The sequence below is a fragment of the Centroberyx affinis genome, unplaced genomic scaffold, assembly GCF_046629955.1.
Source record: "Centroberyx affinis isolate AG114_WGS23_722 - 3 ecotype Tasmania unplaced genomic scaffold, CSIRO-AGI_Caff_v1 ptg004613l_1, whole genome shotgun sequence".
In the NCBI taxonomy this organism is placed as follows: Eukaryota; Metazoa; Chordata; class Actinopteri; order Beryciformes; family Berycidae; genus Centroberyx; species Centroberyx affinis.
In genome coordinates, this window is record NW_027282224.1 from 32,890 (window position 1) to 48,119 (window position 15,230).

At 42.4% G+C, this 15,230-nt stretch overlaps 1 protein-coding gene across 1 annotated transcript in view; it reads right to left on the reverse strand.

The window, feature by feature from the left end:
* LOC139665556 (E3 ubiquitin-protein ligase RNF130-like) overlaps nt 1-14,306 on the reverse strand; it is a gene marked incomplete at its 5' end in the record, with an annotated part of 36,316 nt that extends 22,010 nt beyond the window's left edge. Inside the window, 2 exon segments of the mRNA XM_071544608.1 lie at nt 418-668; nt 14,115-14,306. Coding sequence (XP_071400709.1) covers nt 418-668; nt 14,115-14,306 — 443 coding nt within the window.
* Between the last annotated feature and the right edge of the window lie 924 nt (nt 14,307-15,230).

The window sequence follows — 15,230 nt, forward strand, 5'->3', positions numbered from 1 at the left end:
AAAGTGGTGATAAATATAATTCCATAACTGGATACTACTTTGTTTCCAATCATATACTATTATTGACTGTCCCAAATGTTCATTTGATGTTTCACCAAGGTGTCAAAACATTACGTATTCGGGTATGAGTCTTGAAAGTAAAAGAGAAGTCGATCGTATTTCGCAAGTCAGCAAATCATTGCATATTGTAGATTATAAAGCAAAGTATAGTAGGTTTCATGTGAATAAGCAGATGCTGGAGTCTTAGATTGGACAGAGACAGCGCACATACGCGACTCAGATCGGGTTGTGACAGGGCCGTTACCTGGTGGTGCTAGTGTGTTAGCTAGTGTGTCAGCTAGTGTGTCAGCTAGTGTGTTAGCTAGTGTGTTAGCTAGCGTGTTAGCTACTGTGTTAGCTACTGTGTTAAGGTGTTACCTGGCTGCGGTCGCGGGCGTTGGTGTAGCGGATCTTCTGGATGAAGTAGAAGATGAGCCAGGCTGATGAGATGATCATCAGGACAATGAAGGAGATGGAGACGAAGACCAGCGATCCTCGGTTGATGTTCTTGGCTGGGCTGCGCTGGCCGACAACCACGGTGACCAGAACCGTCAGGTTCCTCTCCAGATGGGCCAGGATCTCCTTACCGTAAGCCTCGGTGATCATCACCGCCACCGTGTCGCCAGTTCCTGCAGGAACAACCAGCAACTGAGCTTCAAGACCGGGAAACATCAAACACTGGGAGCAGTCACACTGATTAAACAATGTACGGTTTTCAAAACTCAAAAGAACTATTCAAGGTGACTGTTAACCTCTCTCCTAACCCCAGAGCCGCCCGAGGGGTTTTTGGTAGAAAACGGTAGAAACCATTCGACTCCAGATGTTATTTGTTTTATCTTATACCTCTTATCACTATTTTAAGAAACTTGGAACTAATTTCTCTACTGTTTTGAAAGGAAACGATCTCTGGCATAAGATGGTCTTCCTTTCCTTTTGATGTTATTCACACAAATAATAATAATAACCTTTATTTGTATAGCACCTTTCATACACAACATGCAGCTTAAAGTGCTTTACATCAATAGAAGGCAGATAAAAGACAGATAAAAAGATAAAATTCATATAAAAAAACAAGCAAAATGCATTGCATTAAAAGAATCAAATCAAGTAAAAGATATTTTTACCCCTAAAGGAGAATCAAGCAGCGTTAGTTCTTGGTATTGAGTAGTCACTCTCACACTGGTGACACTGTCAACCATGATACCATGAAGTGTGCCTTACCTCTCCAAAGATATACCTTAAGATGACTCCAAAACAGTATATCCAGCATTTTATCTATTGTAAACAGCTCTCTTGCCTCCGGTACGTTTCCCTCTAGTTTTAAACCTCTCCTGAGGAAACCTAACTTAGATTCCCCAAACCCTAAAAACTATCTTCAAACTCCTGTTTTGATCTAAAGTTTTAGAAAACTTTTTTTCTTTACTCTTTTTTGAACACCAACAATATTTTTGGGATCAGATTAGACCACTACAAAGAATCATTTTCCCTTTTCATGTTGTTTGATTCATTATCAGGAGGAGGCAGGGAGGCTGAAAACTATTCAATATTTCACAAGAAAAAAAACAAGTTAGAGAAAAATGGACATGATAATAAATTTGTATAGTAGAAATATAAGTTTTTCCTATCCCATAAATCATCTCACGTCCCCCAGGTTGACCCCACTGTTCTAAAAGACCTTGGCAGTGTGTCTTCCAACAGAAATCTGAGTGATCTTTGACATTTGACCTGACGTTTGAAGAACAGGTAAAGAGAGCAGTGCAGTCTTGCTTTCTACAATTGAGTTGTTATTATCCTTCTCAGATCTAGAGAAGGTCATCCATGCTTTTATCTCATCTTGTTCAGACTGCTGTAAGTCTCTTCCTGCCTCAGTCTCAGCTGGTTCAGAGTGCAGCAGCTCAGATCTGAACTGGTACTGAATGAAGAGAGCATGTATCTCCTGTTTTACTGGTTACCAGTTAGATACTAGGGCTGTGCAAAAAAATCAATACAGCTGAGTATTGCAATATTTTCGATTTTCCAGCCCCTCGTATCGATACATTAAAAAAAATTATTCATGTTTTAAACGGATTTAAAATGTCCTTAAATTTCCCTCAAATCCCTTTGAATTAAATAGTTTTGACTCAATTTGTCCGCTGAGTTATCAATATAATGTGATGTACATATTAGACTACCAGGTGGTACACAGCAAGTTGTATTTTCAGCTCTATTTTTAAATTTTCAGCAAATTATATAGAGTATCGCAATGTATCGTGAAACAATCGTATCGTGAGGTCCTTGCCAATACCCAGCCTTATTAGATACAGAACTGATTTTAGGATTTTACTGATCGTTTAAAGCTCAGTCAGCTTCATAGTGTGGTGCTGTGAGACTGTAACTGTGATTAAGGGCTTTACAAATAAACTTGACTTTTACAGACCGGATCCTCCAGGTTTTACACAAAGTGAATGATCAGCTTCAGGTTAGGATTGTTTCCCAAGCAGATAGAAAAAAGCGTTTTGGAAATTAATTCTTCAGCTCAACCCCCACCTCAGGGTGTCTTGACAGGGTGAGGCTGGGTGCGTCTCCCATCAGCCCCCACAGGCACCCAGACACATTCCTCACAAGTCCGAGCAGCACCCAGCCTGCACCCACCCAACATCCAGCCAGCACCCACCCATGCTGCCACAGAGGTGAATAATGAAACATGGGAGATGTCAGAGGCAGTTTGTATTATTCACTACTGAAACATGGCACACGGCTCTTTTGGTAACCAAGAGCAACAGTCATGAAGATGCAACAAACATGAAGCCATTCAGCCATGAGAATAAAAGCTTTTACATTTTCTACACTTCACATGTGTTGCCTCGGTGCTTTGTGGTTTGTTTCTAACAGCCATCCGTTTAAAGATCTGACCTCTGACCTGTTTCCACGGAGTGGAGCAGCATTTAGACCTCAGTGTTGAAGACGAAAACGCTGCAGAGCCTCTTTACAAGCACTTTACAGCAGAATCAACCTGGCTTTGTTTACACTGTGATTTATGGGATTGAAAACACTTTTCTCTCTGAAAGCGACTGAGCTTTTGATCCAGTGTCAGTTCAATATGGGTCTGACATGGATGTAAAACGTCTGTAAAGTATTCTGACTTCTGATAGGCTGTTTAAGCTCTAAATAGCGGAATAGCATCCCTGTTGGTGGAGATGCTAAAGTAAAGCTTCATTATAAAAAAGATTGCAGAGACTCATATGAATAAACACCATGCAAAAGAGAGAAAAACCTCACATATAATAAGAAAAATAAAAATAACTCTCCAAAAAGTGGATTATACACAAAGAGAGGAATGTGTTTGAACAGGTTTCTGAACACCTAAATGTAAAGTTTATATTGAAGGAAACACTATGACTGCACTGCATCCTCCATCCGTATGTCAGGGTTGCTGGTTTAAATCCCGGGCAGCCAGTCTGTCTGTCTGTCTGTCTGTCTGTCTGCAGTACAGCATGAGGCTGATATGAGGAGTATTGATCCAGGTGACTCAGCTGCTCTCTGGGCAGACCGACAGACTGACTGGATCTTCAGACAGACAGGACTGCACAGGACCAGTGAGAGCTGAACAATTCATCGAAAAAAACAGAATCAAAATCGCAATATGAACTTCTGCAATTTCCAAATCTCAGAGTCTGCAGTTAATTTCTTCAGAGAGAGTTTGGTCCCAACTGGATTTGTGAACAAGGAGTTTTAGAGCTGCAGGTGATCTCTGGTCCATGAATCAAAACCTTTCATAAGACTCAAACTCCAAATCTGCACACTCATATCTATATATATATATATATATATATATATATATATATATTTTTTTTTTTTTTTTACAAAATCACTTCTAGTACTACAGTACCATACTGGGGCAAAACAACAACCCTGGACTTTGACCCAGACCAGCCCACCAAGACAGGACACAAAGATACATACATTCAGCATATCATTACAACCACAAAAGACAATATTCAAGGCCCTTCAATGTACATTTGATCTGGGATTAAGCTCCATATTTAATTTTAGGATTGACTGGTGTACAAAAGAGTGCTTCAGTCTAACCCTGTTAAATCGTGGAACCCTATATCTACCATTTGATTTTTAACAATTTGTATTCTCTGTTCAGGACGAGGTCGGGGTCAGAGACGATGCTGTTGGCCTGCCTTAATATGTTATTATGGTCGGCTGATTCATAGAGTTTCTCAAGTGATTGGCCTACGATCTTTGAGCAGATTTTTATTTGGTGGAGCAGTTTTGACTTTAAAGTAGTGGACAAACACTTGTACCATGTGTTATTATAATACTGTAGCAACTCATAATCACAGAAGTAAAAAACAAAAGAAGAATTTGTCGACTCGCCCCAAAAGACCCAAGGCGGCGGAGAAACCAAATTCTTTGTTTTGTCCTTTTGCAGACAGTTTCAGTATGGTCTTTCCAAGATAACTATTGCGGCTTGCCGCCCACAGACGCCATGACATGATCAACGCACTGTGTTGAAGTTAACTGGTAGTTACTCACAGTTTGATGATGATCCACGGAGTTCGGGTGGTCCAGGGGTTCGAATGGCTACCGATAATTGTTGGGTTATGCTATAAACTGTTTCGGCTGACTGTCGTGTCATAGATGAACCAAACCAAAACCCCAAACAAACAAACATTCCCAAAAATAAAAACCAATCAAAAACCAGTGGGGAATAAACAAATTCATCAAACAAACTAAGATTAAATCAAAACAAAATAACCAAAACACGCTGCGGTTGAAGACTGTGTCTTCACGGCGTCTTCCACAGTTCCCATTTCAGCACACCTGCCTTAATTAAGGGGCTTCTGTGAGGTCAGGTGATGCCATACGTTTGGTTTAGCACCAAAAACTACCACTAGGGACTGCCAAACTATTTACATTGAAATAATTGAAAAGAATAGGAAATTATAAAAGCTTTCTAGAAATGGCTCTAACACACCGGCCCCTATTGTTATGGCCATTGAGCTAAACAATAAACAAAATAATTCGAGCCATAAAACGCTGTTCGTTTTTGTTTTTACAAGTACAGATCGTACCAATCCTCTTGCCCTGGGTCGGGTTTCAAGGATTCTTGCAATCAACCAAGACCCGCGGGGAGCGTTAGAGTCTGCTATCATTATGACGTCTCCTTCAATGAAATTCCTCCTGATGCGGTTCCATTTTTGTCTTTGCTGCATCAATGGTAAGTACTCCCTTACCCATCGCGTCCAGAACAAGTCTGAGATATACTGTATTTGTCTCCATCGACGTCTTGTATATAGATCTTCCGGTTTGAATAGACCTGGTGGCAAGTTGGGTTGAATTTTGAGTTGTAGAAGATGGTTAGGTGTAAGTGGCTCAAGATCATTAAGGTCGTTTGAAACTGTAGTTAATGGACGACTGTTGAGTATAGCCTCTACCTCACATAAGATTGTGTGAAGTCCCTCGTCATCAAGAGTTTGTTGTCTGCAAACTGATGACAACGTTTTCTTTACAAGGCAAATCAGCCTTTCCCACCGTGGTGTGCACCTGAGGGTGGGTTAAAAATCCATGAAACACCCTTTTGCTGTAGTGTTTTTTCTATTTTGTTGACGTTCCATTCCTTCATGGCATCCTTCAATTCCTTTTCTGTTGCTATGAAGTTGGTTCCATTGTCTGACCGGATTTCTTTGACTTGGCCTCTCCGACTAATGAAGCGCCTGAATGCGTTGATACACGAGTCAGTATCAAGTGAATGAGCCAGTTCCGGGTGTATTGCTCGGCTGGCAAGGCAGGTAAATATGACTCCGTACCTTTGCACAATGTTATGTCCTCTCTTAACTTCCATTGGGCCAAAGTAGTCTACACCGACGTGAGTGAATGGTGGATGGTCAGGTGTAATTCTATCCTTTGGTAAATCCGCCATTTTTTGTTCTCCAACGTTGGCATGTAGACGTCGACAGGTGACACATTCTATTATTTTTCTTGCAAGACTGTTTGCACATGGGATCCAGTATTGTTGTCTCAGTTTTAATAGCATGTGATTTCTGCCACTGTGTCCAACTTGATTATGAATGTCTCTGAGCAGGATTTTGGAAACATGATGAATTTTCGGGAGCATGGCTGGATGCTTTCTCTCTTCTGGCATAGCCATCTTGCCCAGTCTACCCCCTACTCTCAGAACTCCTCCTTGTAATATTGGATCCACTGTGTAGAGTGAACTTTCTGTTTTTACACTGTTTCCCCTTTGCCTGGGGTTTCAGGTTTACTTCAAACTTGAAGTCGTCTTCCTCTACACTCCACTGAATGCCCAGTGCTCTTTCAACTGGCAGGTTGTCTCCGGGTCTTCTCCAGGTCTAAGCTTTTCACCTCTTTGGCTCTTTCAGTCTCCGGTATTGACATAAGCACAGCTCTGCTATTACTTATCCACTTAGTCAATCGAAACCCTCCTTGGGCGCAAACATCTTGGAGCTCCTTACACAGTGAGATGGCTTCTTCCTCAGAAGACATGGATCTTAAGCAGTCATCAACATAAAAATTAGTTTTGACAGTATTGATTGCTTCAGCAGAATAATTATTCTTATTGTCCTCAGCTGCCTTGGTCAGAGCATAGCTTGCACAGCTAGAAGATGATGTGGCTCTGAACAAATGAACAGTCATCCTGTATTCAGTAATGGGCTTACTAACATCTCCACCTGGCCACCATAAGAATCGCAAGAAGTCCTTGTGTGCAGGTGCAACCTTGACTTGGTGGAACATGCTTTCAACATCTGCCATGACTGCGACTGGTTCCTTCCTAAATCGAAGCAAGACTCCTAACAAGGTGTTCGTGAGATTGGGTCCTTGAATAAGTTTGCTGTTAAGGGAGACTCCTTGGAATGATGCAGAGCAGTCATATACAACTCTTAAGCTGTGTTTTCTTGGGTGATATACCCCATGGTGTGGTAGGTACCATACTTTTCCATTTTCTGTGTTAACTTGCTCAGGTGGTACAATCTCGGCATAGCCCTTTTCTATTACTCCCTCCAAGAATGACTTGTACTCATCAAGAAACTTTGGGTTCTTGTTGAATTTCTTAAGCAGTGGCTTAAGTCGTTGCTCTGCCAATGGGCGATTATTTGGCATGATGACATTATCCTCTTTGAAAGGCAAGGCCAATTGATAATGCCCGTTCTGGAGCTCTGCAGTGTTGTTCATGATCTGTAAAAACCTTTTGTCCTCTATGGACATCTCAGCCTTTTCTTCATATTTCCGTTCCGGGAAATCATGGTTGTACTGCTGGGTCAAAAGTTCATCAAGCTTGCCAATGGAAATGCGGTTGACAGTCACACTTGAGTTACTTTCCATTCCACAATTGTTCTCATTTATCAATCCATTGATAACCCATCCTAAGACAGTTTTGACTGCATAAGGGCCATCATCCTGGCTATTAATTATCTTCCAAGGTTCCATCAGTTTGGACACATTAGTTCCAATCAGCAATCTGATTTCCGCATCAATTTGAGGCAGTCTGACCTCATTCAGGTAACTCCATTTTTCAATTGCAGATTGTGTGGGTATGTGTTCCTTTGTGACAGGAATTTGGTTCTGAGTGTGCATTTTTGGCAGTGCATAAAAGTCCTTTCCATCAATGCTGCTGATTTCCATACCTGTCAGAATGGTAGTGGTGACTGGTTTTACCTGGCCCATTGTTCTTAATTGGATTCTTCTCTTGCTCCCTTTAACATTTAATTGCCTTTGCAAGGATTCTGTACAGAAACATGCAGTACTGCCTTGGTCGAGGAATGCATAAGTTTTAATAACTTCATTGGAATTTGACAGCTTGACTTGAACTGGGACAATGGAGAGGGTTATACTTTCATTACCGGCCCCAGTAACACTGTTGGCTTCAAGAGAAACCAACGTACTGCTCACAGATGTCTTTTGTGTATCTTCGACGGAGTCACTCTTTTTTCTGTAAATATGCAAAATAGTTGGATGCGTTTTGGAGCACACTTCACATGTTAGTCTCTTCTGACAGTCCTTGCTCAGATGACCTTTGGTCAGACAACTGAAACAAATGCCTTGTGACCTTAGACATTCAATTTTCTCTTTATGAAGTCTTCTGTTGATTTGACAGGATTCGGTTGTATGGTCTTTTGTGCAGAATAGACAAGTCTTGTGCACAGTAAATTACTTTTGTGTTGGTACTGGAGCACTGGAAGTAACTTCTTTCTTGACTCCAGTCTCTGCTACAGTGACAAAGCTGCTGCCTTTGTAGCCATGGCTGGACTTGCTAGTAGTGAACTTGTTTGTTTTGAAATCTTTCTTCTGTTCAGTCTCTTGGATATTTCCAAAGAGTGGGTCTGATGCGATTTTTGCATGTCTTTCGATGAATTTAACAAGGTCAACAAACCTGGCTCTTGTTTTGTTCCTCTCGTAATGATCATATGCAGTTGTCCTCCATCTTTTTCGAAGCTTAAAGGGAAGCTTTGACACCACTTTTTTCATATTTGAAGGATTATTCATCTCTTCCACAAATTCCACATCCTGCATGGTGTTACAACAGCCATTGAGAAACAGTGCATAGTCACTCAATCCTCTCCTGTCTTCTGTTTTAATAGCATTCCAGCCAAGAGCCTTTTCTAAGCAGGCAGCTGCTATTAACAAGTCATTTCCAAAGTTATCTTGGAGCAGTGTTTTTGCTTCCAGGTAGCCTCTTTTAGGATCCATATACTGACAACTTCAAACAAGCTCTTTGGGACGTCCTTCAGTAAATTGCTCAAGAAAAAACAAGCAGTCACGAAAATTGTCAGTTTTGCCTTCGATAACATGTTCAAATGCACGTATGAAAGTGAGGTACTGCAGTGGATCTCCTTTGAACACTGGGATTTCTCTTCTTGGAAGCAGAGCGTGTCGCTGTTCCTTAATCAACAGCTCTGTGATTTCATTTTGCCTTTTCATAATTTGGAACAGCTCACCCCTTTTCACATCATCATTTTGTGTTGTATCTGAGCGGCCATCATGTCTCAAATTGAGTCCATCTAAATTCATTGAGTGGTGAGATCTGTGTTGTCTGTGGCTTGAAGGCCTCCTCTGATGCTCCATTTGTGAGGATTTTCTTTGTGTTCCCAGTCCTTCACCACTAGAGGCATCATGATCCAATTCCCTCAATTAGTATCCTCACTATCATCATCATTGCCACCGTCATCATTTTCCGATTCTTCCTCGGGGTTGGACCATTCTTTCATTGCCTTTTGTTTTACAGCAAAGTCTCTTTCCTCCAATTTTTCCAATGTCTGTATTCTTGCAGTAGTTGCAGCAATATCAGTTTCAAGGGCTAGTTTTTCTTTTTCAGCTTGTAGCTTTGTCTCTTCTCTTTCCAAAGCATGTTTTTTCTCTAAAGCAGCAGCTCGTGCAAAAAGTGCTGCCCTCTCAGCCTCGGCCTTTCTGCGGGCAGAGGAAGCTGTAGAGGACTTGCTGCTGGATGAGTACTGACTACCTTTTCTGGATCTACTAATCATTCCAACAGAAACTGTAGAAATATCCTTATGTCGAGCTTCAGTGGAAGGTTCAGGCGTGTCTTGAATGCAAGCTGAAGCTTTAACAACCCATTTCTTTACTGCATCTTGGAAATCCTTGAAATAGTGCAACTTAGGTAAATACCAGTCATTATGGTCACCCTGTTTTTCCTCTTCAGACATAATTTCTTGTGTTGAATAATGCAAAGTTGTGAATTCACTTATAAGATCATCAAACACTGATTTAAGTTGTTGCACTTCCTTAATGTTTATATAATCAATCAAGAGAGGTTCAATACAATTTCTTTTGCTGGTCAACTTTCCAAGCTTTGCTTTCCTTGCATTTAGCAATTTAGTAAGCTGGGCCTCCACTGCCTTCTCAGTAACCTTGACAGTCCTTTTCTCATTGGCTGCCTCTGCATTCTCATTGATAGGCTCGATTTCATTTTTAGAATTATCTTTTTTGTCAGCCATTGTAGCTTAATTGCAACATTCCACTTTGCCCAGATAAATATCAAACAATGTGATTGAATAGAAGTTGATTCAAGGTTGAACAGAATGTCGTTCTTAACTCTGTATTCACGGCTACGTTTCTTTTACTTGTACAGCGCAGAGCGCACTGCCAGGAATAGGCTTATATAACGTTGTTTCCGACTTTAAATAGTAGCGTGATTCGTTACATCCACAATACTGTAGCAAAGCGATTGAATGTAGAAAAGAAATGTAATATCCACAATCCATACGGTATAATCCGTTCCACAGAATTCCACCAGTTTATCACATTATCTTCAGAACAATTCAGTGCAAGCCGTAGTGATAATCGTCCAGTTAGAGAAATTATTCGAGACAAATTCAGTCCTTTTATTTCCATAAAGAGTCGTCATCCACACTTCATAGTTAATTCTTATTTGCTTTCCACATTGACGTTAACTCTTTTCTTCCATTCATGTCATATCGTTGAGAGTCTTCAACTTTATTGCGGCTTGCCGCCCACAGACGCCATGACATGATCAACGCGCTGTGTTGAAGTTAACTGGTAGTTACTCACAGTTTGATGATGATCCACGGAGTTCGGGTGGTCCAGGGGTTCGAATGGCTACCGATAATTGTTGGGTTATGCTATAAACTGTTTCGGCTGACTGTCGTGTCATAGATGAACCAACAAACAAACATTCCCAAAAATAAAAACCAATCAAAAACCAGTGGGGAATAAACAAATTCATCAAACAAACTAAGATTAAATCAAAACAAAATAACCAAAACACGCTGCGGTTGAAGACTGTGTCTTCACGGCGTCTTCCACAGTTCCCATTTCAGCACACCTGCCTTAATTAAGGGGCTTCTGTGAGGTCAGGTGATGCCATACGTTTGGTTTAGCACCAAAAACTACCACTAGGGGCTGCCAAACTATTTACATTGAAATAATTGAAAAGAATAGGAAATTATAAAAGCTTTCTAGAAATGGCTCTAACAATAACAGATGGTCTATCATTACACCCAAGTATTTATATGAAAATACCTGCTTGATTTTTTCATTATGGATAACAATAGAAACTTTATGAGAGTCAGATGGTGAGCCAAATACAATCTCTTCCATTTTTTTTGTGTTAATCTCAAGAGCAACTCGACCACTTTGTTCACGCCAAGTTGGTGCAGCCCAGCCTGAGTTACTTAACAGAGATATCAGAACTGTATCATCAGAAGATATACTCCACAGTCCCTGGCCGGGTCACGACACCTTGATCTGACCTCATGATGCTACACCAGCCGAGGCATCACGATACCAATTAGCATCATAATAATATGATATTACTCTAGCTTCACTAGAATACTCTCCGAGAGATGGAGGACACAGTGAGGCCGCTCTCCAATGACTTCAGCTTTTTATCACATATTTTTTCAGCAGCACCCTTTTCTCTGCGTTTTCTGCTCTCCATGTTGCTTTGACCAAATCAATCCCAAACCAGCTGCCGGCCCCTCCCACCACCACTCCACCACCCAGTCACTCCAAATCAAGTTACACCGGCGGCTGTGGAGCTGTGGCCTCCTGATGAAGGGGGAGGGTGGAAATACACCGACAAACTGTGGGACGCCCTCGCCACTCTACCGGAAGAATTGGAAGCAGTCGTCCTCATTCTGGTCTGGCATCGTGACATGAAACAGCGGTTTCTCGGTTGAAAAATGATCGGTCCGATGAGCGCCGGGGGGGACTAACGATTAGCCAATCAGAGCCACCGGCGGGACTAACGATGTTGTCAAGCTGTTGTCAAGCTGTGCGCCAGAACCAAGGAGGAGTAATAATAACAATGGAGACGCTATAGACAAGATAGACGCTGCTATCCAGGCTGTTCTGAATCCATTAAAAGTATGAATGGGCCAGACCAGCCGCCGTTCTGGACTTCTCCAGAACTTCCACATGGCCAATCCGTCTCTGCTGGTCCAACTGGTACAATATTACAGTACCCATAATGCCACACGACAGACTCAACATGTCAGTTTTAGTGGTTTCTTAACAAGCTCATTAACATGAAGCGTTACGAGCTGTTTGGGTCAGAAGCAGCAGAGAAGAAGAACCGTCTGCCTCCATCTTGTCTTTTCTGTCCGTCTGAAACATCTCAGCTGAACGATCCGATTCTTTTCAACGGCTCTTTGGTATGAACGAAGGGAACCGAGTCGTACTTTGTGAGCCGTTCTTTTTATCTTTGTGCCCAAATCTCACCGCCTGCCCTAAATCCAGTTAACCTGATACACCAGATGATCTCGCGTGATCGTGATCTCGTGAATCCTGCTGCCTCACAAGGTAAAAATCCACTCCGCTTTACGTGAACAATGAGAACCAGCCAGTCACAAGAGGTAGACGTGTTTGGGGAAAAAAACCAACTTGAAAACGCAGCAGCATTTGGATGCATATGTCTGTCTGATTTGCACTAAAATCTGTTTTGCACAAAAGTTCATCATACTTGATTTTTTATTGTGCCAATAAAAAGTTTTCTAATATTAAGTGTTGCATGAATTGCATTCAAGGCAAGGCAACTTTATTTACATAACACATTTCATACAGAGGGTAAATTCAAAGTAGTAAATTCACTGACAAAGCAGAGGGAGATGGCCTCACCTTGTGTAATGTTTACAGTGCAGATCGTTGACATTAGGCCTGACAATACGAGTTTAGTGCTGCTAAACTAGTCCACACATGCAAAATGAAACTATATTGGTGGGATGTCGAAGTTTGGATCTGATCCAAATCTTACCCTATCATTATCCTAGTGATTAGTGATACACAAACACACACACACACACACACACACACACACACACACACATCGTGAGGTCGGAGTGACCTCATCAATTAGTGACACTTTACCCGCTATATTTAGAATAAGACATTGATCCTCAGACCAAAACTCCTCCTATATACACCTCCTCCTCTCTCCTCCCATCCTCCTCTCCTCTCCCTCCTCCTCTCTTCCCCTCCTCTCCTCTCCCCTTCTCTCCTCCTCTCTCTTTGTCTCCTCTCCTCCCCTCCTCTTCTCCTCTCCTTGTCTCCTCTCTTCCCCATCTCTCCTCCTCTCTCCTCTCCCTTCTCTTCTCCTCTCTTCTTGTCTCCTCTCCTCTTTCCTCCCATCCTCCTCTCTTCTCTCCTTGTCTCCTCTCTTCTCTTCCCCTCCTCCCTCTCCTCCCCTCCTCCTCTTCTCCTCTCCTCTCTCCTTGTCTCCTCTCCTCTCTCCTCTCCTCCCCTCCCCTCCTCCTCTCCTTTCTCCTCTTCTCCTTACTCTCTGCAGCCAGTAAACAGTCAGTCATTCAGTCAGTAACTGAAGGCCGGCTCTGCTGTGCTGCCATGTTGCTCTGGTAGGAAACCGCTGCCCAGTGGAGGAAACGGTTCAGTGATATTTGGCGAAGAGCCAAACACAAGTTGGCGACGAACCCCAAGGACAGTTTGGCTTTGGAGGTGTGTGTGTGTGTGTGTGTGTGTGTGTGTGGTGTGTGTGTGTGTGTGGGGGGGGGGGGGGGACTCCACCAGCCAGTCCCTGACATCTACAGAGGAAGCTCCGCCTCCACTCTGTGCGTCATGCCGCATACTGACAGCTATATGATGGATGACAGTCATTCACAGCTCAGACACGTGTTTACAGTTAGAATGAAAAACGTTGAATGTTGAATCTTATTTTTTCCTGTTTGAGGGATTTCTGTCAAAGTCAGCTTGGCCGACACTTCATCCAGAGAAAGGCTCAGTCAGCTCCTGAACAGATCTGTTCAGGTGCGTCGCCTGGTAAAACCACTGGAAAATATCACAGGACAAACTGCGCAAAACACGGCAAAGCCCGCCGTCTGCCGTCTGCCGCGCGTCGTCACGGCAACAGACGGCGAGTCAGAGAGGAACGAAGCTCCACGCAGCTTCAGGAAACCTGCTGAACCCTGATGTAGAACTTCAGAAAATAAATGGCTGTGGATGACAGAATAAGCTGCTTCTCTACTGGCTGAAAATCAGATGTTCTGCCAATACATGACAACCAGTGCTGTGACACGCACACACACACACACACACACACACACACACACACACACACACACACACACAGTGTCTCTGACCTTCGTGTCCCATCTTGACGGTCTTGTCGGTGGAGTTGTTGTAGATGAGGACGGCGGAGGCGTTGAAGGCCGCCGCCTTCAGGATCTTCTCCTTGAAGGTGCAGTTTCCTCGCTGCAGCAGCGCCACCCAGTGGACGGTCCGGGGAGGAACCAGGAAGCGGGTGTTCGGGTCGCAGCCCTGCCGGTCCACCACTGCAGACAGTTGCCATAGTTACTGATTAGTTACTGTATAGTTACTGCTTAGTTACCGCTTAACAACTGCACACTTACTGCATAGTTACTGCATAGCTACTGCTTAGTTACTGTATAGTTACCGTATCGGTGTTGTATAGTTACATAGTATATATAGTTACTGCATATGTACCATAGATTGACTGAGATTACTATACTGTTACTGTATAGTCACCACTAGGGATGTTAATGATTAATCTACAATCGATTAATCGCCATTAAGAATTGATCTATCAAGCATATATTAACTGATTAATCGACAATCCCACTATAAAATGAGGAAAACTCCTTCTGTCTGCATCCATTTTGCTCTTCAATGGTTTGGCCAATCAGTCTGAAACTGCACATGGGCATTAAGCATTGGCATAGGCAGGGACTGACGAAGCTGATTTTTCCATTTTCACAAATTTACGCTGTTTATGCGCATTTTTGGCAAGTCTGCACAGAGTTGTGGTGCGCACATCCCCGGGTCTGGACTAGTGTATGTGCTATTTCTCATTTCTTTCTGAAATGATTCACCAGCACAAGGGTGGAGAGGAGCAATTTAACTTTCACCGCTTATACAGAGGAAGAAGAAAGCCAAGCAAGCGGGCGAAAAGGTCCAGTGTGGGAGCATTACACCCAAAAAGAGACAGTGTTCATTGTAAACATTGTAATACAATGTTGAAATAATAATAATAATAACCTTTATTTGTATAGCACCTTTCATACACAACATGCAGCTCAAAGTGCTTTACATCAATAGAAGGCAGATAAAAGACAGATAGAAAGATAAAATTCATATAAAAGAACAAGCAAAATGCATTGAATTAAAAGAATCAAATCGAGTAAAATAGAAAGATAAAAGAACACAACAAATACTCCACTACAGCAGGTCTACAAGCA